Genomic DNA, 25,157 nt, shown 5'->3' on the forward strand with positions numbered 1-25,157 from the left:
AGGGCCGTCGGGGCTTGATCTTAAATAATGGTTGTGTGGATTTCTTCAAGGGCTTTTGGGCTTGATCTTGAAGAACGGTTGGATGTGTGGATTTGTTGAGGTTGTTGATCCAAAGGGCCGTTGGGGGCTTATGCTTAGGATGAACGGATGAACACTTTCTTCAAGGGCCGTCGGGGCTTGATCTTGAAAGAGGATTTAACGAAGAACGAAGAGAGCTTTCTTGATCCTTCGGAATTCTTGGGAATTTGGATGGTTGGAAGCTTTGGAGTTTCAAAGCTTTAAGGATTTGGGGAATTCTCTTCTAATTTTGGAGTAGAGAAATGTATTTGTGAATTCCTTGATCCTTGATACCTTGATGGAGAAGCCTATTTATAGGCTTTGAGAATGAATCACCACCACAAAATATTTTTTTCCTTTCCAAGCACCATTGCCTAATTTTCCCACTTAATGCAATATTGAAATTGAAGTGGTGTAACTTATGGCCTAATTTCCCACTTAATACCATTTTAAACTTGAAGTGGTCTAACTTATGGCCTAATTTCCCACTTAACACCATTTTAAACTTGAAATGTGTATGCTTTGTCATTGCCCAAATGAGAAAAACTTGCTTTGATCCGTAATGGATTGAAGTGTGCTTGCCTTGTCATTGCCCAACATGAGAAGAAAAACTTGTTTTGATCCTCAATGGATTGAAATGTGCTTACCTTGTCATTGCCCAAATTGAGAAGAAAAAACTTGTTTAATCATCCAAGGGTATTTCTTCCTATTTTGTTGAGTCACATGCCATGTGTACAATTTGTACGACACGTGGCGTATGCCATGTATGCCCTGACATGTCAAAACTTTAATGCGTTGGTGAACATTTGTTTTACTGAAATTTCGATGTCTACATGTTTATCTGCATGTTTGTGACTGGGCGATTTAACCTAGTCAAACATCATTTCCAGTTCGCTGTTTTGATTCATCTTCTACGTGCTTAATCCAAAACGAGCACTTGCTTCGATAAAGAGACATTATTAGCGCGTAAGGAAGATGATGAGAAAGTGGCGGTGGAGCAAAAAGAAAGGAGCAGCTGGAGGACTCATTGTTTGGAGCCATTAGTTCCCCACTTGAGTTTGGGAAGGAGGATGAGGAAGAAGTTGAGTTGTAGTGGATTTGTTCTATGTGAACCATTCTGCCAATGGCATGCTTTCGATTGATGGAGAGGATGGAGAGTTATCGGATGAGGAGACTCAGGAAGGGAAACCTGTCCTGGTGGATGAGGAAGAGAAGGTCAAACAAATATTGCTAAAGTTAAGGAAGCTGAGGAAGGAGGAGGAGGAGAGTTTGATTTCGGGTTCAGTTTATATGTCAAGATTGAGAGCTCAACATGCTGAGCTGAACCCAGGCACAGAATGGGCTCAACTTGATCGAGAGTTGTGGGATGGTAGTTATTCTGATGATGATCTCCTTGGAACGAATGAGGATCTTGTTGTGAAGAGCAGCGCAAAGTTGTTGTCTGGACTTCTTGAATATTCAGCACTTGTAAATGCAAATGCAGAGGAACCTTCGAATGGTCCGATAATCTCAGTGCACCTTCGTAGAAACGGGATCTGAGAACCTGGGCTTGCATCCATAAGGCTGTTGATGAAGGTTGCATAAATGGTACATCTCCAACCAGAACATTGTTTGCTGGTGGTGGTTCAGACAGCGGGATTGTCAACAGTTACAATGGAGAGGAGCTTTTAGGGGGCAAGAGAAAACCCATCGAGAATCTTACAACGAAAGTAGACATTCTCAAGTTCAACGGCGATGCTCAGATACATGTTCCATCATTTACTGTTTTCTCCAACTGGCCTCCGCTAAGAAGGTCCATACATTATCCCCGCTGTTTGGATTTGAGTCCCGTTGGAGGTTTCATGGCTGTGGGAAATGCTGCTGGAAAAGTGGTGTTGTACAAGTTGCATCACTACTATCACGCATACAAGGAATGGTAAGAAGATCAGTTTATGGTCAACATGATCTTGATTCCTTCGTTTCAGAAGATTCGCTTGCCCGTTCGACAACTATCTGATCTGATTGTAATTGTATCATCTGTTGTATCAATGGAGTCGTGGGTGGCAATTAGTCTAGAAATTTTAGATTTGAAAATTTTGGATCATTTCTTTATGTTCATCTTAGTTATTTGGGACATGATTTCACGCCATTTTTCTCCACATGCACACACCATGGCTTATTTTTTACCGTTAAGACCAAGTAAAGTACATAAAACCAATGGACACATGCACACCCCATGCTTATTTTTTACCGTTAGACCGAGTAAAGTACATAAAATCAATGGACAAAAGCAGAGGGCGGTGTGCACACCTATGTCACGATATTGAGATATCGAAGTCAAAAGTATGCATTTAGTTATCAATAGTGTGTATGTATTCTACAGAAAGGTTCAAAGAAAAGGAATAATGAAAAGAAATAAATACGCATTTATTTATCGATTCGAAGTAAAAAATATGTTGGAGCGGAGCCAGATCACAGTTCATACCACAGTTCGATTCATTGCAGTACTGAAGCGAAAACCCGCTACCAATTTACAGAAAGAAAAACTCCTGATGAAGTACTTGTGCTCAAGTTCGTCGCTGGCCCCGAGAGGAAACATGCACCATCTATGCTCTCCGGAAACTCAACTGCTGTCATGTTAGATGCTCCAATTTCCAGCAACTGTTCCAAGAGGATTGTCATGTACAAATTTCTGGAGCCACAACATAAACCTGCGCAGTAGTTTAATACACAAACCAGTCATACAAAGCATATTAAAGTACCTATTCTTTCTGATTATCATGACCTAGATCACCATTAACTCTGCAACTGAATACGCTTTTAACAAAAATGAAAAAGAAACCAGTGTTACCGACTCCTTTTGAGAGAAGTCAAGTAAATTACCGAGTTTTGCATCATTCTTTAGAATTAAACCAATGAACCCGGTTATATAAAATTGCCCACAACTGAACAAGCCGCTAAATCCATAACAATATCTTACTGATAACTCTCACCTTTGGAATCAGTTATCTCGTACAGCAGATTGGTCAACCCTGATCAAACACCTGTGGTAGCTTTAACATCGGAGTCTGTCGTCTCCTGGAAGAGGTTCAGTAAAAAAAACAATGATAAGTAATACACAGACCGCTGAGTTTATAAGTAGCAAAGATGTAGAAGGTTGACTTCAACCCCTATACAAGCTCAGAGTAATAAAGATTGAAAAGTTTCAGCACTTCTTGAGCAGTAAAAGATGTCAGGGAAGTTACAAATCTTGTTATACATCATGAAAGTTACAGGACCAGAACTACAATAAAATGAAAATTAAGGCAATTCCCCATATGTCCACTACAGACCTGAGATGGAAGGTCTTTTCGTATCTTCCGAGTGGGAGTCCTCATTGTCACAAACTCTTCTGCGGCTGTCGGGTGAATTCCAATTGTGGAATCTAAGTCTGCCTTCGTCAAGCCAGCTCTCACAGCAACTGCAAATCCCTGTAATTTAACACATGTACTGCCACCTGAGCTCCAGAAACTAAAATCCTGATTTGGAAAAGAGAAAAAAACAAATAAAAGTGAAATGCATTTACCTGCACAATTTCTGGTGAATCTTCTCCACACATGTGTAACCCCAGAACTTTGTTTGACTTTGCACAGACTATGAGTTTCATGAAGGTTCGATCTGGCAACCCTGAGACTGTAGCTTTTAAGGGCCTGAAGTTTGATGTGTAGATATCAACATCACCATACTGTTCTACAGCCTGCAAAAGCAACTACAATTTAAGACAAGAAGCCAATTTCGCACAATTGCAGATATACAAAGATAATTTCCTCACCTGTTCTTCGGAAAGACCAACTTGACCAATTGGTGGCTGTGAAAACACAGCAGAAGGAACAGCTCTACTCAAAGCGAAAAAATATCATTAGAATATACACAATTCACACATTCGCTAGTCTACTTGCATAGATTTTATGGAATACCTCCAAAGTTATAATATCAGGTAGCTAGGATACCTGTAATCAGGTTTTGTTGGTTCATTCAGAAAGAGTGTTTTTGCTATCGCCCCTCCCTCCATCAAAGCAACGGGAGTCAGATTTACTCTATCTGTAACATCTCCAATAGCCCAAATTGAAGGAACTTCTGTACGGGAGAATTCATCAACCTGAGAAGCAAACCAACTCAAAAACCTTCAGAATATAACTCTATATCTCTTGCCCAGTTTTTGGTCACTTTTACCAGGAAAGCATCTAACAAAGAAAGCAGAAAACAAAGCAAAGCTTAAACATATCAAGGAACATTACCTCTATTGCTCCATTCTTGGACAGTTTTACACCTATGGCTTCCAATCCCAAATTCTGCATTGCAGCACAAGTTCGCATTACTAACCCATAAACAATACATCTTAATCATTGAACTGTCAGTATTATATTTGCAGAGTGCCACAACCAGGCATGAAGTCCCAATCAAATATTTCTAGACAACTGTCATTCATTTGGTGGATTGTTACTTACACCTATGCCTTGATGGTGATAATCTTTAACTATAAAATCGATATTTCCAAGTTCAAACCTTTGTATTAGGCCTACGTCCTGTCGCAAACATAATGTGTGAGAACCCTTCAATTGTTCCTTTGTTGGTCTTCAGGGACAATGAACCATCAGCTGCCTTTACAATAGCCTTAGGGCACTCCTCTGCGTGGAACTCGATTCCTCGCAGAGCCATCTGCTCTTGAACAAAATCTCTAACCTGCATGGTTACAAAAACACATATTACACCTTCAGAAAGAGACTTCAATCACGAAAATGTGTAACCAAACCAATACTGGCAATATGCATGGTTCCTAACCTCTTCATCAAAACCCCTTAAGACTTTCTTCTGCCTTATAAATACATGAACATCACTCGTCAAACCATTGAAGATGCCAGCAAACTCCACCGCGATATAACCACCACCAACTATTGCTATTTTCTCAGGCTTGGTAGGCAAATCAAGGGCAGCATCAGAATCTATTGCATATTCACTTCCGGGAATTTCAGGAATGAAGGGTCGCCCCCCAACCGAAACTAGTATATGTCTCGCAGAATATAGCTTCCCGTCTACATCAACCGTGTGTGGGTCCACTATCTGTGTCATTGGTGACAAAAACAAAACATTAAGAACAACATTCCAAGTATATCTCGTGTTCCGGTCACAATGAAAAATTTCTCCTATATCTACAGCGTTGCATACTTTACAGAGAAAGAGTTTTTCCCCTGCCACACCTTTCCGCGGCCTTCGATCAAAGTGACATTTGCATTTTTGAGAACGTTTTTGTAAATCCCGGTGAGCCGCTGTAGCTCAGCATTCTTGTTGGCTATCAATGTGCTCCAATCATGCTTTGGCTCAGTCTCATATCTCCATCCAAACCCATTACTCTCTTCAAACTCATGAGCAAATTTCGAAGCGTAAACTAGTAGTTTTTTCGGTACACATCCACGAAGAACACACCTTCATTAACCAAAAACAAAATACTCAGCATAAAATAATAATAATAATAATAATAATAATAATAAAAGCAATAACATTTCACAGAACCCAGAATCCAAAATTGTTGAAAAAGCTGAATAATTCAATTCCCAAACACCCAATTGGGCTCCAAAAGTTAAAGACTTACGTGCCGCCGACGCCGCCGGTGTTATCGGAAGAGATGGTGGAGAAGGGGAGCTCGCAGACGGCGACTTTAGCTCCAAAATTGGCGGCAAAGCGGGAGGCGCGGACGCCGCCACTGCCGGCACCAATAGTGAAGAGGTCAAAGTCGTAGTGGCGAGTGGAGTCGGCGCCGTTTCCGGAATCGGCGGCGCGAATGGAGAAGTGGCGGCGGGAGTTGAGGTGGTGGTGGGGGTGAGAGGTAGAGGTGCGGCGGAGGTGGGAGAGAGAGGTTAGGGTTTTAGGAAGAGAGAGAAAGGAAGGGAATTTTTTGGAAAAGAGGAGGTTGTGGAGTGCCGGGGAGGAGGAGATGGTGGTGGTGAGCTTTGGGGTGGAGAGAGAGGTGGCCATGATGAAAACGTAAGCGCCTCAAGCTTTGGAACTTTGGTGACTTTGCTGCTTAAATAGGGGCAGTTGTGTTCACGTTATTTTCGTGTCAAATTTGCACTCGTCGACGTCGCGTGTTATCTGAGCTTAAAAATTCAAACCCAAATTTAACATGTTCAAATAAACGTATTACGTGAGCCGAATCGTTTGCATTCATTAAAAACAATATATATTACTTGAATAAATAATCAAATAAAACAATCATATGAAATTACAAAATATTAACATTGAATTCGTAAAAATCTACGAATAATTTCAAAACGCATCATACCACTACAAAATATCAAATGTACGTGCAAAATGAAGTTTTTGCTTTCAACTTTGTGGAGTCTTCCTCAAAAGGAGGGGAGGTTGATGTAGAGATTCTGGACATGGTGGAGATGCTGTGATGTGGGGCTGCAATGGCGTATCCTTTCACATATGAGATTACAGTCTTGTTCTCTTAAGGTTCTTATTTTGAGAAGTCGTGAGGATCAAATCTATATCAGTCATAAAATTGTATGCAACTAAACCTAAACCAATATAATATTGGGGCTAATATGCAATTAGTCATTACAAATTCTCAAAATGAGAGTCCCTACACCACCACCTTTGAGGATTCATTTAAAAGAGACTCTTTAGCGTTTCTCATATTATTCTTTAAAATTTTAATCGCTGAAGTGTGCCCCAATTTAGAGAATGTGCATGCATCTGGTTGTCAAGAATTGTTGATTGGGGCTATTCAGAGCCAGATAGTTGTAAATTCGCGTAACATTGTGATCTGGAAAGCTTCTGATCTTGCATTTTTGTTGTATTTGTTTGTAGGTCGATAACAATGCTGCCGCAGATAGCCCATTACCATGTAAGCGTCCAGTTCATGGCTCGAAGAGAGTTCGGGTGCCACATTTTCGCAGTACTGCAATGGTAAATGTTTAAAGCTTCTCTTGTTACCATGTCTGATGTGCTGGGAAGGAATTATCCAAGGTTGCAAAACATACACATTTCCTTAGGTGGTTTACAAACCATAGGGATTAAAGTGAATCGAATCTAAACCGTAGGGGCTAATTCGAAATCTGGAACGACTGAATTACCCTCGAATCCATTTGCTCTGTAGTAAGCAAGATACGAACGAACGCTTACTTCCCTGTAAATAGGCTGGTCTCCAGAAAGAATCTCCTTGATTGGTCCGATGGGTTTGATTCTCTCGGTTGGATAGAAAAAACATACAGCTGATACTCTAGGCCCCACTGTTCCTGCCAGTACCCTGTGCACTACGCTTTTGAACTTGCCGTTGGAGATAAACTGCGCACAACATTGAAGATGAATGAGTTCTCATGCAAGATGATCTTTGTAGTTTTGTGTCTCACTCATCACATGATTTTGACATTCATGTTATGTCTCTCTCGTTGTGTCAGGATGGTAATAAGAACATAAGAGAGACACAGAGGAGATGTATGAAATCGAGACAGAAAAGTTTCTTCTCAAGGAATTATTAGGATGATGAAGAATAATGTGTTTCTCTGTCTCTCTCTTCACATAATTTGACGTGCTCTTTTTATCTATCTTGTCATGTCAGACTGGTGACGAAAGAGACGGAGAGATCTATGCCACTACAGATCTATTTTTGACAAAATAGGATGATGAACTTACTTGCAGAAGATCACCGACATTGGCCACGAGAGTTCCTTTAGTTGGAGGAACATCAACCCAATGACCTTCGTGGAGGACTTGCAGGCCGCCAGTTTTGTCTTGCAAGACTACGGTAAAAGAGGAAGGATCTGTATGCCTGGATGTGTTGAGGGTCAGCTTGGGTTCTGGACAGCTCGGGGAGTAATGGAGCACCAGACTTTGAACCTTCAGGAACTCTCTGCGTTCCAGGTAGTCAGCGCTAAGCCCCAAGGCCTCCGAAAGCAAACCGGATAGCACGTTTCCCAGGTTCTTCATGTGTTTGGTGTACTCCTGCACCGCATCTCTGCGAATCAACCAATCTCTCGTCAGATTATCCGCTAAGTTATGTGATTAGACTATTAATATATATGTACAAGCAGCTTGAGGAGTATGTACCTGCAAACCGATGGAATGTTCTCAGGTTCCAATGGACCGTCCGCGAAATCAAACCCTACCGAGTCTCTCCAAACTGCTGCTTTCGTTGCCAACGGTTTTACACTGCTGTAGTATGCCACTTTTTTATTATAGTCACGAGAATACCAGTCCATCCTATCCTCCTTCGGCTGCTCATGAAATCGTCGAGACCCTTCTAACGCCTTATCCATCGCCTTCTCCGGAACTCCATGGTTAACCATTTGAAAGAACCCCCACGTTTCGCATGCTTCACGAACCTCCTTCACAATCTGCGGACGTCGGAAATCTTGATCAAAGGCCTCAAAGTCTATGACAGGAACTCGTAACTCTGTATTTTTTATTGCCAAATCTGAAAGTCTATCTGCTGGCTGGATGAACATCCTGGGGAGTTTTGTCAGCCCTGTGTCCACAAGTCCTTTTACTCCAGCTTTTGTTTCCTCAAAATCCTTCATATCCTTGGTTATGTCATAACTCGACAGCCCGTTTGCCATCTTCGCAAGCTGGGGAATGACGCTGCGGAAGTATGTTAGACGCTCTGCAGATGTGATTAAAAGAAGCAGAGAATATGAAGAACAATTTGATGAGAATAATTGATTCAAAGTAGTACCTTTTGATTGAAATATTTGAAGAATATCAGAATGTTGCTTTGATACCGATGAGCCGATGACTTCAGTACTGTAATTCTAACTGAGAGGGAAGGGACTTTAAGACTCCAAACCGTCATTACATTTGCAATACAATTGGAATATGTATTAATTTATTTGGCATCTTCAAATGGTAAGGGAACTCTTTTGAAGTGGGACTCATGAACTCTCTTAGAGTGAGCTCTCTATAGACTCTCTGCTACCTCACAGTTTAACGTCAATTCCTATGCCAATATTATAAAACATTGTACCGATAAACATGAAGTGGCAGAGAGTCCATGAAGAGTCTCAACTTTTAGCATTTCTCTTTGATAAAATAATTGGGGCTCATGGATGTTTTGTTTTAGCATCTTGTAATAATTGGGGGACAAATGAGTACAAGTCAGAGAATGTGTACACTACAGATTGGCCCACTGCAATTTAGATGAATTTTTCTAATTGAGCATGCAACATGTTTAAGAAATCCCTCCCCAAACCATGCGTGCATTTTTAATTTCTTAACGATAGCTAACTGCACAATACACGATGAACGGTTGAGATGAATTGATTCCTAAGATCCTCATAAAGAGAAATCTTGATGTTTGTTCAAGCAGAGGACAACCATAGTTGTTGCAAAAAATGACAGTCATAGGAGGGTTTGGGAATGAATGGAAGTGGAAGTGGAAGTGGTCATGGTGCTTAAGACTTGAATATTACATGATGAAAATGGTGCTTAATCACATAAAAATGCATATAATATTCTTCACACCCAATTCCTTTTTAGTTGTAACTTGTAAGAACTTGTAAGGTTTGAAAGAATGCAAGCTCGTTTGAAAATGCTTCTTTCAAAATCTCATATATTTAAAAGAACTTATATTAAAAGCACAAAAATAATTTTAAATGCAAATGCTTCCTTAAAAGCACTTAGATCAAATATGTTCAATGGGACTAAAAGAAATTCAGGTGTTCTCTAATGGAGATGCCATATATGGTGTGGTTGCTTTCTAAGGGTCTTTTTTGACACACCCCGACTAAAAATATCCAAACAACCGAATCGAGCTATGCTGGCCTACAAATGAAAGGTGATGAAGGCATAAAGTGATGGTAATGTGAAAAGTGCGAAATAATTTAAATATAAAGTACGCATGTGAGCAGGGTTGAAACCCTTATCACACAAGTTAGAGTATAAGTAAATTGCAATAAAAGATAAAGTAAGAGCATTTTATACCAAACGGAGTCTTCTGCAATTTAATATGACATAACCATTTTCAGCAATCCATATACGGAAATGAAGCTCAGAGGAATCGAACTCAGAAAACCATAAGGAAGCAGTTTAGGTTAGTTTGAAGTCTTACCTTCGCCGTAAATGGAGATATTCTCGCCGGGAAAATTAGAGTCGCGACGGAGCTCGCAGTTTCAATTTCTCAGGAAACAGGGGCCGTATGTGGTTTTGCTGGGAGGAGAGGGGTATCGTGATGGTGGTTTAGGAGGTTCCATCGCTGGAGATCGGTGGCTCCGCCGTCTGTATTTTTGGGGTGTGCAACGGGGAAGACGAGAGAGTTGGGAGAGGGGGAAAGAGTTTTGAGGTGTTCGGGAGAAAAGTGAGATGGAGTGACTGGTATTTTGGAGTGTGGGGAGGGTACGAGTGCACCGGCGGAAGCAGGACCCCCACGTGGGTGGGTCCCACAGGACATAAACCCAACAAAACTAAATAGTGAGATTGCTAAAATGCCCTCCAACTTTGTAGTTCCATGGTTCTGCTTTTCGTTTCATCTGCATCTACGACGAGTACTATGGGAGTATGCGTGTGTATACATATTCGGGTCAAGCCTAATTAATAATTACTTAGGCACAAATCTTAATTATGAAATACTAACGAAGACCGGTTTACTTGCCTACTTGTTTAACGAACTCAACAAATAAGTCATCCACATTACAGTCTGCAACCCACCACCATTTTACCTCTCATTAGGAAATGTGCTTGAATCGTCCGATTTACATCTCGTTCGCACTCATGTGTTCGTAAAAACACATACCACCTAAAAAAAAGAGAAAAGGGACAGAGAGTGACAATGACTCAAATGTCCACGTAGGAATTTCATGTATAATTTCCACTTAGCCCGGAAGGGGCATTTTCGTTCGTTAGGGAATAAAATAAGACTGAATTTGGGACTGGACATGACAATTCAATTGGCCACATCAGTCATCAAATAAAGTTTTGACATATTACATTTGACATATCTCTTAGAGATGCTCTTAACTTATAAATGGTTATTTGAAATTATTTTTAGTTTTTTTAAAAACACTTTCAAATAAGTCATCAAATAAATCTTATTCTCCAAATTAAAATATAAAAGAAAACAAGTAGAAAACTTGATTTCAGTTTAAGGAAGTGTAATTGGCACTCCAAAAATCTCATTCTACACTCTTCACAAGTGTATTTTTCTTTCTAAATATAGAAAGTTTGAAGTGTGAATGAGATTTTTGGAGTACGAATAACAATTCTCTCAGTTTATCATAATAAAACATCAAGTAATCAGGCATTGATATTTAAAAACTGAGACTGAGAATACAGTGGATAACACAAGTACACGAGTTTGATTCAGAAATGGGAAGCTTTTACTACAAGACATGAACTAGAAATTTTTACATTCCTCCATCATTTGAGGAACACTGGTGTTTGGCTTAGAGGGACAATCCTGACTCTTCGTCCTCTTCGAGGGAGGAAGTATAGATAAAGTAGAAGATCCAAATGAGACCAAACACACCAAAGAGGATCCAACCAAGAAGGTTGTTGCTCAATCCGAAGGGAAGCCCTGTTCCCTCGGTGCTCAACCTATCGTCCACCAAAGCCATGGCGGGACTTGACATGGTCGCCGCCATAGCTGCGGCCGCCAAAGATGCACCCTTGGCTATGTTTGAGTTGCTCTCCTTTTTTCCTTCCATGGAGCAGCTCACTCTTCCCTTTCTTGCAAGTGACGGCAAAGCTGAAATCATATTCAGAAACCAATTAGAAGAAGAAAAGAAATGTAAAATCAAATGTCATAAGTCTCATAAGAAGGAAATATCAGCCGTGACGATATATCATACTACTTACAATTAAAGAGAATGACTTTCTTAAAACGACAATTAAACCGTTCATGCGTTGTTGTAGGAGAAAATTTAAACGTACAACAGTACACTAGAGTTGAGATACCGCTAAAGACACATATCCAAGGTGTAAATAAGTTTCTCTCGTAATCAAGAAGCAAAGAAAGCAAGTGTTACCCAAAACAGTTGAGGATGGAGCCCCAACGGATGGCTTGTGCACAAGGCTTGCCCTAGTGACCGTCGAGGCTGCAGAGCTAGCAGTAATGGTTGCCATTTGTCCTTAGTTTTGGAGAACTCTAACAAGCTTATGGGAAATCTGCAGTGGAACTGAGTCTATGACACAAGTTGCAGTTTCATAGGGGCCGTGAGCAATTCACAGATTAATATGATTGGCCCAAAGTCTGCCCCGTGCATCACAAAGGATGGATAGATTGGCATTTGGCAGCCCCTCATTAGATATCCCCTATCGGCAACCACCCAACCATTTTTCTCCACGTGTCACATAATCCCTCAAAAGTCCAAATGGCCCTTTCTTTAGGAAAAATAGTAAAATCATAGAGAACTTTTATGATACTGATACAATGTTATAACTTCATTTCCTAATGATGTAATAAGATGTAGAGAAAAATATACACCTGATATTGAATTATCGATACGAAAAGAAAAAGTTACGACTTAATTGTATCATGTAAGTTACTCACCTAGTTTACTTGGTTTTCAGGATTAATTTCGCTCGGAACAATCAATAGGTTCAGATAATGGGTTTATAACTAATATAATAGCAAATAACAAAATGAATGTGTCTATATTGAAAGATGTTTTGAAACGGTGTAGCTAACAGGTCAAAACAAGTTATGTACACAAAATACGGACCAGCAATACAAAATCCCCCAGGGATCTTATTAATTCCAATTATTTCTATACTTTTTTACTCGGCTCCTAGAAGATTATGGCCGGAAAATTTTGTGAAAAAATTGATCGGAACTTTGCATCGAAGCGTCGTTAAAGAAAGAATTGTGTGAGGCAGTGCAGGTCCACGAGCAAGAAGCAACTAATAATCTGGTGCATGTGCTTTTCAACTACCCTATGCATGAATGTTGCACCGTTGCAGATAAGAGTCGTCATAGTTGACATATTTTGTCCAATAATCCTTGTACCTCGCAATCGCTATGTCCAACCATGGCTTCATGATTCCATCATAGTGTATTACTGCCGCTCGATCAATGTCAGCACGAACCACACCTGAGTTATAACCCAGCCCAAGGATGTGCCACCGCCTGTCCAAAGCTACCGTCTGGTTATAGAAGGTGATCCAACCTAAGGGCAAACTCCCAGCCACCCACAACGGCCTCTTATAACCCTGCAACCAAAAACGAAGCAAAACGAGCATTAGATTGTGATTTCATAACAACATTCAAATATCCACAAGTGGAGATGTATGTACTGTGCCGCGAACCAGACCAGACCATCACATTCCCAAATGTTAAAACCCGAAAAAGAAAATACTTTAAAAATTGTAAAGTAGAAGTTCATATTGTACCGATTTCAAGTATTTGTCGTAGAGTGTAGTCAGATCTTTTCTCCTCCATTCTTGAAGGTCAAACAAATTCATCCCAAATGCCCATGTGCATGCATTGGCATCAAACCTCTTTGCCACAAATGGATCTGAGAAGTTGATGAATGTATCCATCCGAAGGAAGGAAGTTTCACTCTCCCGACAAGTCTCGACTGCTCCATTTACTTTTCCTTTCATATCAACACTCCATAGCCTACTTAGATCCTTTTGCACCACCACATCATGGTCAAGGAGCACAATCTTGTTCAATGCCGGGAAGATATCTGGCAGATAGAAACGGAGGTGGTTGAGCTCGGAAGAATATCTAGGGTCACTGGAGTTTTGCCTTAATCTTGTATTGTACTTGGTAGACAACCATTCAAAACCATCAATGCTCTGGACTTGGATTGTGGCTTTTCCAGGAGGATTTAATAAGAACCACATTGAGATTGCTGGAAAATTGAGTGCATCAGTCACAACATGGAAAACAATCTTCTCTGGTTTCTGCACATCATTATGCCAATAGGAAAGAACAAGTCAACAAGCTTCCATGCTATACTGATATAGTGTCTGTTTTCTTCGTAACATTAAAGGAGAATGTGAAAATTAGGGCCGGGGTTAACTATCATGGTTTTTGGCTAGGAATCTTTTGATTCTCCACTTTAGCCAAAAGAAAAATCATGGGGTCCGGAAATTAAATGACAAACTTATAACAGAATACTGAAAAGACTGATTCAAATTACCAAGGCAGCGGAAACAGTGGAGTTCACAACCACTGTACATGCCAGAACATTGTCGGAGAAAACAGCATAATGATGGAGCTTTGGATCATGCAACTTTTGCTGGTTAGGAAACTGCCTGTCCTTGGGAGCCAGAGCAAAGTATTCAGCAGTTAGCTGCATAGAAAGACAATGAAGGCCTTTTGGGGTTGTGCTTGAAGCGAGGCTGAAAAGAAAAGAGACTTGCTTCTTCTGCGACTGAATTTGCTCTTCAGCATTCTGAGTCATAGCACGAAGCTTTTTGGACATGGAAGAGCAGTCTGGGTATGTACGCCTGGCTTTAGATAGTGAAGACTCCATCTTTCTCATTCTCTGTAAGGCACTGCAATTTAATTTGTTTTAGAGAATATGCTTTGTGACTAAGTGAGAGGTCAAAATGGTGTTCCCCAGCCTAAAATGTTTACTGACATAACTATTACATACTACTTTACTGTCAGAACGGTGAATTCAAATTTCAGATTCATTTTTGTTTCAACATTTTTTGTTTTTCTTTCCCTTCTGTGGGGTTGAACATACTTGGAAAGAAATGGAAAAGGGGAAAATAAAAGAGATGAATAGTTATACCTCCTTGATAGATCCGAATCCTGGGTGGCTCCACCAATTGCTCGTTCCACCTCTTTGATTTGCAGTTTCAACTCCTTCACTAAACTTGACTTACTGCTTGGTGGTGCAGAACTCAAGTATGCTTTAGCTCTAATCACTTGATCCTTCATCTCATTTATCTTCTTTGTAACTTTCTGTAATTTTGAATGTGCATTCTGATCGTGTTGAACTGCACGATTAGGTCTTGTATCTTTCTTCCGTCTTATTCTCTCATCTATTACTTTCCGCGACTGAGAGTGTACATTCTGATCTTGTTTGTTCAATTGCTTCTGTAACCAAAACCATATAAATCAAAATACAGACTGCAGAAGGTACACCTTGCTACAATGATTTGTCACATAAAATTCTGAAATTGCGGCGATTTAACAATTATATTAAAGTCTCAAACTTTGGGGTTTCTTAAAACCTAAAATGCACAAACTTGACCCTTAAAACTGCATACTCCTAAACTTGTAACAAACAACTTCTACTGGATTATAAAAGACTAAATTTTTCTCTTTTCTTCTCATTTTTTCTATCAAATCTGCTCGTCATATAATTGCGGCACAAAGCATACCTTTCCCCTAGACATGGATGATACTTGTCTCTGCTGAAGTTTCTTATCTCCTTCGTTGCTCTCATATTTGGTTCCTGATATTTGCATTACGCAGACACACAGTAAACAATGTGAGATTGAGAAAGCAGTATATAAACAAAAAGAATACAAACACCAGTCAAAATACACTAACCATTTGTAGTTCTTTCCAACATATCAGTAGCGTCCCCAACATTTCCGGATTCCTTATCAACATGATCCTTTTTAAGAGTATAATTAACTGCAGAAAGCAAATCTGTATCTTCATATAAAACTTTTCTCGGCTCTTTCAAGCCTTCATTCGATTCCTAAATCACAAAAGCGTATCAAAAATCAAAACAACAGATTGTAAAACAAACAACTGATAAATTCACATTGAATCCATATCGCAATCAATTCATCCTTCACTACCTGCTCGACGCTAAGTTTCACACTGTCAGTCCTGTATTTCTGCGCCAACAAAACAAAACCCACCTTCAATCTCCAATTGGTTAACAAAAATAAAAAATTGTAGCTTAAAAAACGTATAAATTTCCAATCTTTAATCTTAAACATCCATAAAGAAACAATTTTTTCATAATTTGACTAAACCTTCCGGCATCAAACAACACAGACCCTAAATATTCAAAAGTTCATTTTCTATCACTTTCTCAGCAGCCAAACACCACACAATAAAATTACAAAACAAAAAACCGAGATTTGGGATGAAGGATTCATACAATATTCGATAAATCCTCTATGGATTCGTTCCTCCCTGCAAAGCCACAGTTCGCGAATCAGTCAGTCTACACAATCGAACAAAGTCATACAAATATTTACAAATGCACCACTGCATCAGAATTTCATATTTACAATTAGGCGTGAGATTTTTGAGCCTCTGGGAGACGAAGACGACGGGCGCGAAAACAGAGACGCATAGCAGAACGAGGATGAGGATCCTCTGGCATCGACGAAAAAGCTTCATCAATGGCGGTTAGGGTTTTTCTCACTCCTCCAACAGCACATTTCACAGATTTTTCTCAAATCACAACCGAAAAAAATTAAATCCAATGCTTCGATTACAAGAAAACGAACCGGAATTAAAAAAAAAAAATAGCAGGAAGAAGCGAGAAAAGGAAGATATCGGTAAAAATCTAGGGTTTCTGAATCAGTCCCCTTGATACTTTGCGATTCTAGAGAGAGAGAGAGAGAGAGAGAGAGCGCGCGAGAGGAGAGAGAGTGTGCGTGTTTACGAAATAGCTTGTTCGGCCATGTTCTTGTTCTGTGAGAGAGGTGGATTTTTTTTGGTTTTCTCTTTTTGGAATATATTTGTTTTTTGGATTCTGTTTTGAAAACCAAAAAAGGAAAATCGGATATTATTATTTTTTTCTTTTTTTTTTTATCAAAATTTTTATCCCTTTTATTTTCTGAATGGGGGCTTGTTATTGTTGATTGTTGTTACGCGGGATTGGAGAGTTGGGAAATAGGAATGTAGGTAGGATGACGAAGGTGACGGTGACGGTGGGGTGGGGTCCACGGTGGATAATGCGGACGACGGCTACTGATCGTCGATTAGTATGACTATTTGGTCTGACTGAGAGTGTGGAAACGTGTAAGAGTGGGATGGTGGCACGTTAAATTCTGTTGTAGGTGATAACAAGAGTGCGGCTGGCAATCATTATAAAATTGATTAAGCGTAATTTTCAGGTTAATCATTTGTTTGTGGAAGAATTTGTTTATGTGTTTTCTCCTTGTTAATGGAAAAAGATCATCCTCGGATCATTTTTTTAAGAATTTTGTGATCATGACTATTCATCATATATCGTGCGATCATAAATCATTTTAAAATTTAAAATTAAATATAAATAATATCTAATGAAAACTGACCGCACGATATACTATGAATGATTAAGATCACGAAATCCTTAAAATCCCTAAAAAAAAATTCCCACTAGGACTCTCTTTCCTCCTTAATTATGTTACTCTTTAATTCTTGTAACCGAAAATGGAAAGGATTAATTAATTTCGTAAATGACTGTCATGATTATGTTTTTTTTTCTTCCAATTGATAGTTTCAACGATATTTCCAAAACTGGGAGTTTTGGAAAACTATTTTCTTTCGTTTTTTTGTTTAAAAATGATAGAATAATTTATACAAATTTATCTAAATTGTGGCAAGGAGGGAGAAATTGAACTCACAATGTATTTTGTTTCATTTAACCCATTTTTTATGGTCTTTAAATTGAATAATACAACCATAACAAGTGTCCTAATGGTAACCCAGCAGACTGCAGCCCTCCAATAAACAAAAAATATGGGAGATTCTGAGTTCGATGCTCAAAGATGGTAAGTTTGCTTAGCTATGGTCACGAGTAAGGAGAAATTTCTTAAAGCCTCTCTGGATCAGAAAGAAGTGAATAATTGTGTCTTGCCACCAATTATTCCCTTTTAAGAAAAAAAAAATTGACTAACACAAAAGAGAATGAAGAAACAAAACTATACAAAGTGCATAAAAAGAAATAAAATTAGTGCACAAAAATAATTTCTAGTTAGTTAATTATGTCTCAACAAATTTGTTTTATCATGGTTGGAAAGGAAATTCGAATTAATAACTACTCTCACGACTTGTTCATTTGAATTGTATCTATAATTTCTTATTACTCATAATAAAATTACGATAGCGTAATGAAATTTACATGTCGAATTTATTCACAAGTATGTCAAATTCATGAAAATCTAATAAAAGACGATTGTAGACATCGAAATTTCGGTGAAATGAATGTTGACCAATAATTAAAATTTCAACGCTCACGTGTCACATAAATTTTACATGTAGCGTGTGACTCAACGAAAAATCGAAATAAATTGGAAAAGTCATCAAATATGACACGTGTCAATACCTGGCAGAAATGATTTATTTCATCTGATTATTTAAATCCAAAAATCAAGTTTTGGAATTCTATAAATAGGAAGCCAAGACATTCATTTTGGAGGAAGAAAGAAGGAAGGAAGGGGAGAAAAAAAAAGAAAGAAATTTACATCACACCAAAACCTTGAAGCCTTGAAACTCTAAAGCTCTCAAGCAAATCCCGAAGGATCAAGAAAACACTATTTGTTCTTCGTCAAATCCTCCTTCAAAGGTCAAGCCCCAACGGCCCTTGAAGAACTTCCACCAACTCAAGATCAAGCCCCGACGGCCCCTCAAGCAAATCCCGAAGGATCAAGAAAACACTCTTTGTTCTTCGTCAAATCCTCCTTCAAAGGTCAAGCCCCAACGGCCCTTGAAGAACTTCCACCAACTCAAGATCAAGCCCCGACGGCCCCTCAAGCAAATCCCGAAGGATCAAGAAAACACTCTTTGTTCTTCGTCAAATCCTCCTTCAAAGGTCAAGCCCCAACGGCCCTTGAAGAACTTCCACCAACTCAAGATCAAGCCCCGACGGCCCCTTGAAGAAAGTGTTCATCATCCGTTCATCCTAAGATCAAGCCCCAACGGCCCTTTGGATCAACAACCTCAACAAATCCACACATCCAATCGTTTCTTCAATATTAAGCCCAAAAGCCCTTGAAGATCCGCTCATCCATCAACCTTCAAGATCAAGCCCAAAAGCCCTTGAAGAAATTCATACACCCAGTCTTCAAGATCAAGCCCAAAAGCCCTCGAAGATCCGTTCATAAACTGTTCATCCCTAGATCAAGCCCCGACGGCCCTTTGGATCAACAGCTCATCCACAAACCTACACCCTACGAAGATAGAATCAGATGATCAAATTACAAAGAGATTGTAACCCCAAAATCATTAAACACAAAAATATATTTTGTACACGTATTCTTGTTTCTTGTTTCAGGAACTTTTCGTGTTTACAACGATAAACACGAAACTAGTACTATGTTTAAGAGTCCACGTTAAGCATTTAAACATGCATTTAACAATGGTTATCATTTGGAGTTGAGATCAAGTTTTGCCCGAAACTCATGGATTTGCATTAAATGAGCTAAAAAAGGTTAACAAGCTGAAATGATGAAAACGTATTCATCAATCATCGTGTGGACTAGTTTGTCTTTGTCGTCCTAAGTCCTAACTGTTGTTGTAGGTGATCCAACTCCAACCTAGCTTTTCAAGTTTTTAATCCTAAATTTAATACTACGATCTAGTGCTATTTCTATTTACTTGTAAGTGAGAGGTCTTAGATTCGATTTTTGCTAAAGTCGAAGTTGAACCACATTATTATGGCAAACCTATTATAAGGTCTAACCCACTTCATATCTCCTTAGTGTAAATACTATCGTTTATTAAAAAGAAAGGTTTTTAACCCTAATTTCCACAGTTTTTTACAATCTTGAAATTGGATTGAGTGAATTCCAAGGTCCCAATAGTCTAAACAATTTCACGTCAAAAGCTAACATTTAAATGTTCCTTAAGACTAAAGCAATAATAAAGACACTGATCCGTGCTTAATGGTGGAGATTTAATTGATAAACCATTGACCCATTTCAATTTTATTGGTCAAAACATATCTTAGTTTCGATGTATATTTGAGTCAAGTAAGATGGTAAAGATAGAGTGTTGTCTTCTTGCACTCAAGTTTGAATTTATTTTTATGCAGATTAGAGTCATTTACCAAACAGATTCCATCCTAATTGGTGTAAGGGAGTTTTGTTAAGTTGGATGACCCGTGTTCGAATCTTTCATTGAACGAGCTCTTTTGCAAGGGATGTTGTAAGCTTGTAGTTAAATTGGTTAGACGTATTTCCCTCCTTCCAATATCGCTTGTATAAATAAACTTAGCAACTCGGGTCTAGTAATATATAAGTTAAGAAGTTTATCTACTCTAAAAAACTTTTATTTTAGAAGTGTAATTACGTGATGAGAGAGATAAACTGAACTCGTGATTAAGAATTGATCCTCCATGACTCATCAACACTGACAAGCACCGACACGACCAAAAAAGGACCGAAATTTGTAGCCTGAAATGAAATGGGTGAGGGACCTCATGGCTTTTGCTCAAGTTTTTTGACTTTAAGCCTGGAAGTGAGGTACTTTTTTCAGGTAAAGGAGAAGAGTGTCACATGGTTCATGTAACACATCTAATCATTTTAAATTTAATTTGAAATGCTTGAAGATCTCGTGTCACCCACTTTCGTACATGATAGTAATTAGTGTATGAAAGGTCGGCAAGAAATTGGATCCATGTGACTAATAATTTAATACATGTATGTAATAAAAACATATAAATATACATGAACGTGAAATAGAATTTGGGAACGTGACATATAGTATGTAGTGTAGTATACATACAGGATATTTATAATTAATTTATGGAATGTTTCGATACTATTATAGTGAACAAAACGTATTAACATGTTATCAATATATATATATATATATATATATATATATATATATATTGATGATGTGTACATCTAAATTACATATTAATAAAACTTCTCTTTGTTAACCAAAGTGAAAAGACATTTTTATGTTCTATCATAAAATAAAATTATGGACGATAAAGTAATTTTGTACAAACTTAATTTTATAGTTTTTTAAAGCATAATATATATATATAATTCTAACAAATCTCTAATTTAAAAAATAAAAAGAAAAAGAAAAACTCATCCTCCTTTCCATGTTCTCTCTTTCTCATTTTAAATTAAAAAATTGTTCACACACGTGTAGACAATAAATAAATAAAAAAAACAAATGTATTGTATTGAAATTTCCAAATGACAAGAAAATTCAATTCATTTCAATTTGCTCTTCGAGATTGTAACAAGGCTGCGCATGCGGTTGCTCTTCTATTGGTAGGGAGAATGCTGGTGTCCATGGAACCGATTTGAACTCGGTTGGTTAATCTTTTAGCCCCTGAGGCAAGTGTTGATATGCGTCTTTGATCATCTATATCTATTTATATAAAGGAAGAAATAAAAAAAAGTGATGCCTTCATAATACCCAAATTGCCTTTTTTCCATTAAGAATTTCGAAAGTTCGTTATTTTTTAAAATATATTTTAATAAAAAAAAGTCAATTGTCACATTCGTATGAGTGTAACGAGAGGCTAGTTTCCAATAAAATCAACCAAATCTTTTGAGGAAAAAATTCATTTAACGCGCTGAAAATATTAAGCAAGTTACATGTATGTGTGGATGGTGTGAGGGAACAACCATTTTATGCATTTCTTAATCCTTAACATGTATGTCATTAAGACATTAACAATTGCATTTCAGGAGTGTTGTTATTCCCACCCCAATGTCTTATCTTCCCACCCACCTTTTAATGAAATTTTAATTACAAATTTGTCCATTTGCAAAAATACTGATAAGGACATTAATTATCTTGTTTTGCTTAATTTTTTTTTTTTATTTTAAAGTTGGGCATGGGAGATGATTTGTCTACCTTAAACCCTAACTCATGTTTTCATCTCCTTTCATTCAGAGAAAGTAAAAAAATATCAATGGACTTATAATATGACTTTTTCATTGAACAGGTGGAAGTGACGCTTCTACGGAAGAGGTAGAAGATTATGTTTCTATTGAAAATGTAGAAGAATAATTTGTGTTTAGGTCATTTGAATTTGGCAATCGTATTTTTGAATTTGTCGTTGTCGAATTCTTTTGAATTTGGATACCTCTGTCGTTTCCATTTGAATTTGCAGACCTTAATTAGTAGTTTTCTTTTACTTATTATTTGTTATATTTTTTAAGAGAGAATTTTAGAATTTCATATGACACACCCCGACCGAGATCGGGATATGCTGGCCGTCACATGGAAGTGACGTAGCCATGTGCACAGTGCGGAAGCTAAAAGTAATAATAATAAAAGTACGAATAAATAAAAACCCAGCTATACACAAGGTAATAACAGACATGTGCAAGCGTAAGTGTGATAACAAAAGTTCAGAGCACGAAAGACCTAGTGTAGTCCGGGAGAAACAACACTAAATAAACACACCCAAGGTGGTCCTACACTGGTGATAATCTGTCAGATATGCCGGGAAAATCCTCTGGGGAGCCACCAAAGGCGCTAGCCAAACTAGAACCTAGAGGGGCGCAAAACAGAAAGCGTGAGTGGGCAAAAACAAAGCTTTTCAAAAACCGTTTCATAAACAAAGTTCTAACCCCTTGCCGTAAAACTTGTATACTTCCCAAAAAATAGAATATACATATATATATATATATATATATATATATATATAAGTCATGCTCAGAAATATGCCATGTCAAATGCCTTTAAATAGAATGCAAGTGCTCAGGTAATGCCAAACAATGCCATGAAATCTGTCAGCCGGAGTCACCTAACGTGACCTGTACGGCTGAATCTAGAGCTCAAATCTCCAACTCACTAACTATACCTGCACACGAGTCGGAACCACCTAAAGTGGTCTGTACGACAGGACTGGGTGTATAATAAGTACGCTCAAGTGCTACGATCACGTGAAGGCTGAGCGAATAATCGCGGGTCACCTACGAGTCGAAACCACCTAAAGTAGTTTGTACGACAGGATTGTGCACCTAACTTAGATCCAAGATGAGCGCGCGGTGCGAGAGGTGAACATCACGTGAAGGACTGTGCCCAACTCTGGGCGGGAGCACTAAGACCGGGGGTGCAAATTATGAGGTCTCTATGCATCTCAAATCACTACTGAACATAAACATAAATCATAATTCACCTGACACTTACCTGTGTGTCCGCGGCACTAACACATATATAAATATGCAACAATAATGCATAAATAACTGGGCAAACAATATACGTGGCATATAAACATATAAACATTTCATTTCACTTTCTAGGAAAATCATAAGTATATTAGGTATATACGGAAAACCAAAAGCCCACTCACTGGTATGTAGAAAAGTCGTAACCCCCTTGCCTCGAGTGACCGCGCTCGTCCTCGGGATAGGTCTCACCTATATGCGAAACAACTATAAAAACGTAAATTTTAAAGTACACAACCAACCATACGAAATAACTTCTCATACAATGCTTAAATGGGGACGTGATCTACTCAACCTTAGGAACATCCCCATATTTTTAAAATAATTTTTCGACGCCGCACGCGCCCCCACGCGCCGGTCAAGGCACTGCCACACTCGCCGCCCACGCGCAGGCACGTGCCTGACACACTGACGGCGTCAGTTAACTCTGTCAGGAATATTCCGTTAACTCTGACGGATTCCGTTAACACTGTTAGAAATATTCCGTCCAAACTGACGGAATATTCTGTCGTCTTCTTCGGCCAAACTCCGGCGCCGTCGCCGGCGCTGGAAAACCGGGAAATTTTCAAAACTTTGTATCTTCTTCATTTTTCAACCAAATTTCACAAAATTGGTACCAAAATGAAGCTTACAACAAGAGGAACAAATCCATACCACTTTCAAGCACTAAAACCCACGGAATCTCACCGGGAAAACACCATCAACTCCGGCCCAACTCACGATCCCGACGTCCAAAACCTTCAAACGAACCACCCCGAGCCTCCTAAGGACCTCACCAAGCTTCCTACAAGCTTGAAATTCCCAAAAACACAAGAATTGTGCATGAATAGTGATCAAATCGGGGGATCCCGAGTTCGACGTGAAAACGAAGGTATCCTTACCTAAAATAGGTATGGTTGAACTCCTAAGGACCTCATGAGCACAACTGTGTAACTTGTTTCCTCGATATGTGAAGGTTTTAAAGGTTTTGGGTGGTGTCCGTACAAAAAGAATAGGAAAGGGAGAGAGAGAGGGGCTTGGGATAGATAGGGAGAACAGGAGAGAGAGATGAGGATGATGATGGATGTGTGGCTGGGATGCAACCAACCAAGAACCCAAAACAACCACACAAACAACAATTATCCATTAGGGGGCGAAACCGTCATTTCACCCCTACGGTACGAAAAGTCCGGAACGGGCTGTCACATCATATGTATGTATATATTAAAGGTTATTTTGGGAATAAAGTGGGTGGGGAAATAACATTTTAATTTTTTAACTTTTTAAGGTGGGTGAGATTACAATATGGGTGGAAAAATAAGATAATAAAGTGGGTCTAGTAGCTCTCATTTTTTAATTACAACTTTGTCCATTTGTAAAATGACTAACAAGGACCTTAGTTAACCTCTTTTTGTTATTTAAAAAAAATAAAAAATTTGGTCATGATAACTCTCAAGCTCTATTTAGACGATTTGTCTCACTTAAACCCCTCATCGTCTCATCTTCTTTCATTCAGAGAAAGCAAAAATAATGAACTTAGTTTGGGCGTGATACCTCTCACGCTTTGCTCAAACGATTTTTCTTAATATGAAACAATCATGCATTTTTCTTATGTTAGATGAAGCAGATGAAATTCTATCATGACTGTATCCTTAGTTTTAGTTTTATATATATATATTTTTTATATTTTTTTAAGAGACAAGTTTATAATTATATATATATATATATATATATATATTAAGGGTTATTAATAATACTGAATAACATTTTAATTTTTTTTAACTTTTTATAGTGGGTGGAAATCTAACGTGAATGAGAAAATAAGACAAAATGGTGGATCTAGCAACTCTCAATTTCAAAGCATCATGGTTTTTGGTAAAAAGACCATCTTGTTAGTTGTCTTAACTAATTTCTTGTGGTAGTCGCCACTCCGACCACTTCCTCGTTGATTTCCTTTCCTTAATATCTCACCAAACGTATTAATTTGGCTTTGATTATCAAAAGAATGAGTTTGTTGTGAATGTTATTATTGATATTGATAATGTTTATTTCGCGTACTTAGTATGTTAGGAATGTTATTATCCTTCTTATTCAACTAATTGGAAATATAT

At 38.4% G+C, this 25,157-nt stretch overlaps 4 protein-coding genes and 1 pseudogene across 11 annotated transcripts; 1 reads left to right on the plus strand and 4 right to left on the minus strand.

The window, feature by feature from the left end:
• The first annotated feature begins 882 nt into the window (after positions 1-882).
• LOC137724731 (U3 small nucleolar RNA-associated protein 18 homolog pseudogene) lies at positions 883-1,718 on the plus strand (annotated as a pseudogene).
• A 724-nt stretch (positions 1,719-2,442) lies between these two features.
• Positions 2,443-6,162, minus strand: LOC137725539 (glutathione reductase, chloroplastic). Of its 2 annotated transcripts, none has more exons than XM_068464265.2 (11): positions 5,666-6,162; positions 5,274-5,499; positions 4,858-5,136; positions 4,582-4,758; positions 4,314-4,367; positions 4,026-4,174; positions 3,848-3,911; positions 3,602-3,772; positions 3,369-3,506; positions 3,030-3,114; positions 2,443-2,747 (listed from the first exon to the last, which is right to left on the minus strand). In XM_068464265.2, the coding sequence occupies exons 1-10, from the start codon at positions 6,046-6,048 to the stop codon at positions 3,073-3,075; spliced, it is 1,683 nt and encodes a 560-aa protein (XP_068320366.2). In that variant the 5' UTR covers positions 6,049-6,162; the 3' UTR covers positions 2,443-2,747; positions 3,030-3,072. The 2 variants fall into 2 exon arrangements, with proteins under 2 accessions (XP_068320366.2, XP_088550350.1); XM_088694224.1 differs by having other exon boundaries at positions 2,443-2,697; positions 5,666-6,086.
• Positions 6,163-6,992: 830 nt separating this feature from the next.
• LOC137726241 (1-aminocyclopropane-1-carboxylate oxidase homolog 1) lies at positions 6,993-10,400 on the minus strand. Of its 7 annotated transcripts, none has more exons than XM_068465135.2 (5): positions 10,124-10,400; positions 8,753-8,832; positions 8,128-8,658; positions 7,714-8,035; positions 6,993-7,365 (listed from the first exon to the last, which is right to left on the minus strand). In XM_068465135.2, exons 3-5 carry the CDS (start codon positions 8,634-8,636, stop codon positions 7,111-7,113), a joined length of 1,086 nt encoding a protein of 361 aa, XP_068321236.2. In that variant the 5' UTR covers positions 8,637-8,658; positions 8,753-8,832; positions 10,124-10,400; the 3' UTR covers positions 6,993-7,110. The 7 variants fall into 7 exon arrangements, with proteins under 7 accessions (XP_068321236.2, XP_088550355.1, XP_088550352.1 ...); XM_088694229.1 differs by having other exon boundaries at positions 8,128-8,645; positions 10,124-10,381; XM_088694226.1 differs by having other exon boundaries at positions 8,753-9,837; positions 10,124-10,371.
• Positions 10,401-11,296: 896 nt separating this feature from the next.
• Positions 11,297-12,239, minus strand: LOC137726895 (photosystem II reaction center W protein, chloroplastic). Its single transcript, XM_068465846.2, has 2 exons — positions 12,036-12,239; positions 11,297-11,755 (listed from the first exon to the last, which is right to left on the minus strand). The coding sequence occupies exons 1-2, from the start codon at positions 12,130-12,132 to the stop codon at positions 11,454-11,456; spliced, it is 399 nt and encodes a 132-aa protein (XP_068321947.2). The 5' UTR covers positions 12,133-12,239; the 3' UTR covers positions 11,297-11,453.
• A 405-nt stretch (positions 12,240-12,644) lies between these two features.
• On the minus strand, positions 12,645-16,766 carry LOC137726345 (putative galacturonosyltransferase 6). Its single transcript, XM_068465261.2, has 9 exons — positions 16,222-16,766; positions 16,089-16,123; positions 15,781-15,819; positions 15,524-15,677; positions 15,352-15,425; positions 14,757-15,064; positions 14,157-14,514; positions 13,399-13,917; positions 12,645-13,218 (listed from the first exon to the last, which is right to left on the minus strand). The coding sequence occupies exons 1-9, from the start codon at positions 16,331-16,333 to the stop codon at positions 12,943-12,945; spliced, it is 1,875 nt and encodes a 624-aa protein (XP_068321362.2). The 5' UTR covers positions 16,334-16,766; the 3' UTR covers positions 12,645-12,942.
• Between the last annotated feature and the right edge of the window lie 8,391 nt (positions 16,767-25,157).

The sequence above is a fragment of the Pyrus communis genome, chromosome 5, assembly GCF_041283825.1.
Source record: "Pyrus communis isolate YQ-2024b chromosome 5, ASM4128382v1, whole genome shotgun sequence".
Lineage (NCBI taxonomy): Eukaryota > Viridiplantae > Streptophyta > Magnoliopsida > Rosales > Rosaceae > Pyrus > Pyrus communis.

What these genes read in the sequence shown, in the direction of transcription:
- LOC137725539 (XM_068464265.2), bottom strand. Translation starts at nt 6,048, where the DNA reads ATGGCCACCTCTCTCTCCACCCCAAAGCTCACCACCACCATCTCCTCC. An exon ending in CCAAGAATGGAGCAATAGAG is followed by an intron (nt 4,175 to 4,313) that starts GTAATGTTCCTT and finishes TTTGCTTCTCAG; the next exon opens with GTTGATGAATTCTCCCGTAC. An exon ending in CCAACAAAACCTGATTACAG is followed by an intron (nt 3,912 to 4,025) that starts GTATCCTAGCTA and finishes CGCTTTGAGTAG; the next exon opens with AGCTGTTCCTTCTGCTGTGT.
- LOC137726241 (XM_088694225.1), bottom strand. Translation starts at nt 8,869, where the DNA reads ATGACGGTTTGGAGTCTTAAAGTCCCTTCCCTCTCAGTTAGAATTACA. An exon ending in TCAAATATTTCAATCAAAAG is followed by an intron (nt 8,646 to 8,752) that starts GTACTACTTTGA and finishes GTCATTCCCCAG; the next exon opens with CTTGCGAAGATGGCAAACGG. An exon ending in AACATTCCATCGGTTTGCAG is followed by an intron (nt 8,036 to 8,127) that starts GTACATACTCCT and finishes GTTGATTCGCAG; the next exon opens with AGATGCGGTGCAGGAGTACA.
- LOC137726895 (XM_068465846.2), bottom strand. Translation starts at nt 12,132, where the DNA reads ATGGCAACCATTACTGCTAGCTCTGCAGCCTCGACGGTCACTAGGGCA. An exon ending in TCCATCCTCAACTGTTTTGG is followed by an intron (nt 11,756 to 12,035) that starts GTAACACTTGCT and finishes ATATGATTTCAG; the next exon opens with CTTTGCCGTCACTTGCAAGA.
- LOC137726345 (XM_068465261.2), bottom strand. Translation starts at nt 16,333, where the DNA reads ATGAAGCTTTTTCGTCGATGCCAGAGGATCCTCATCCTCGTTCTGCTA. An exon ending in GTTGGAAAGAACTACAAATG is followed by an intron (nt 15,426 to 15,523) that starts GTTAGTGTATTT and finishes TGCAAATATCAG; the next exon opens with GAACCAAATATGAGAGCAAC. An exon ending in CATCCATGTCTAGGGGAAAG is followed by an intron (nt 15,065 to 15,351) that starts GTATGCTTTGTG and finishes TTTTGGTTACAG; the next exon opens with AAGCAATTGAACAAACAAGA.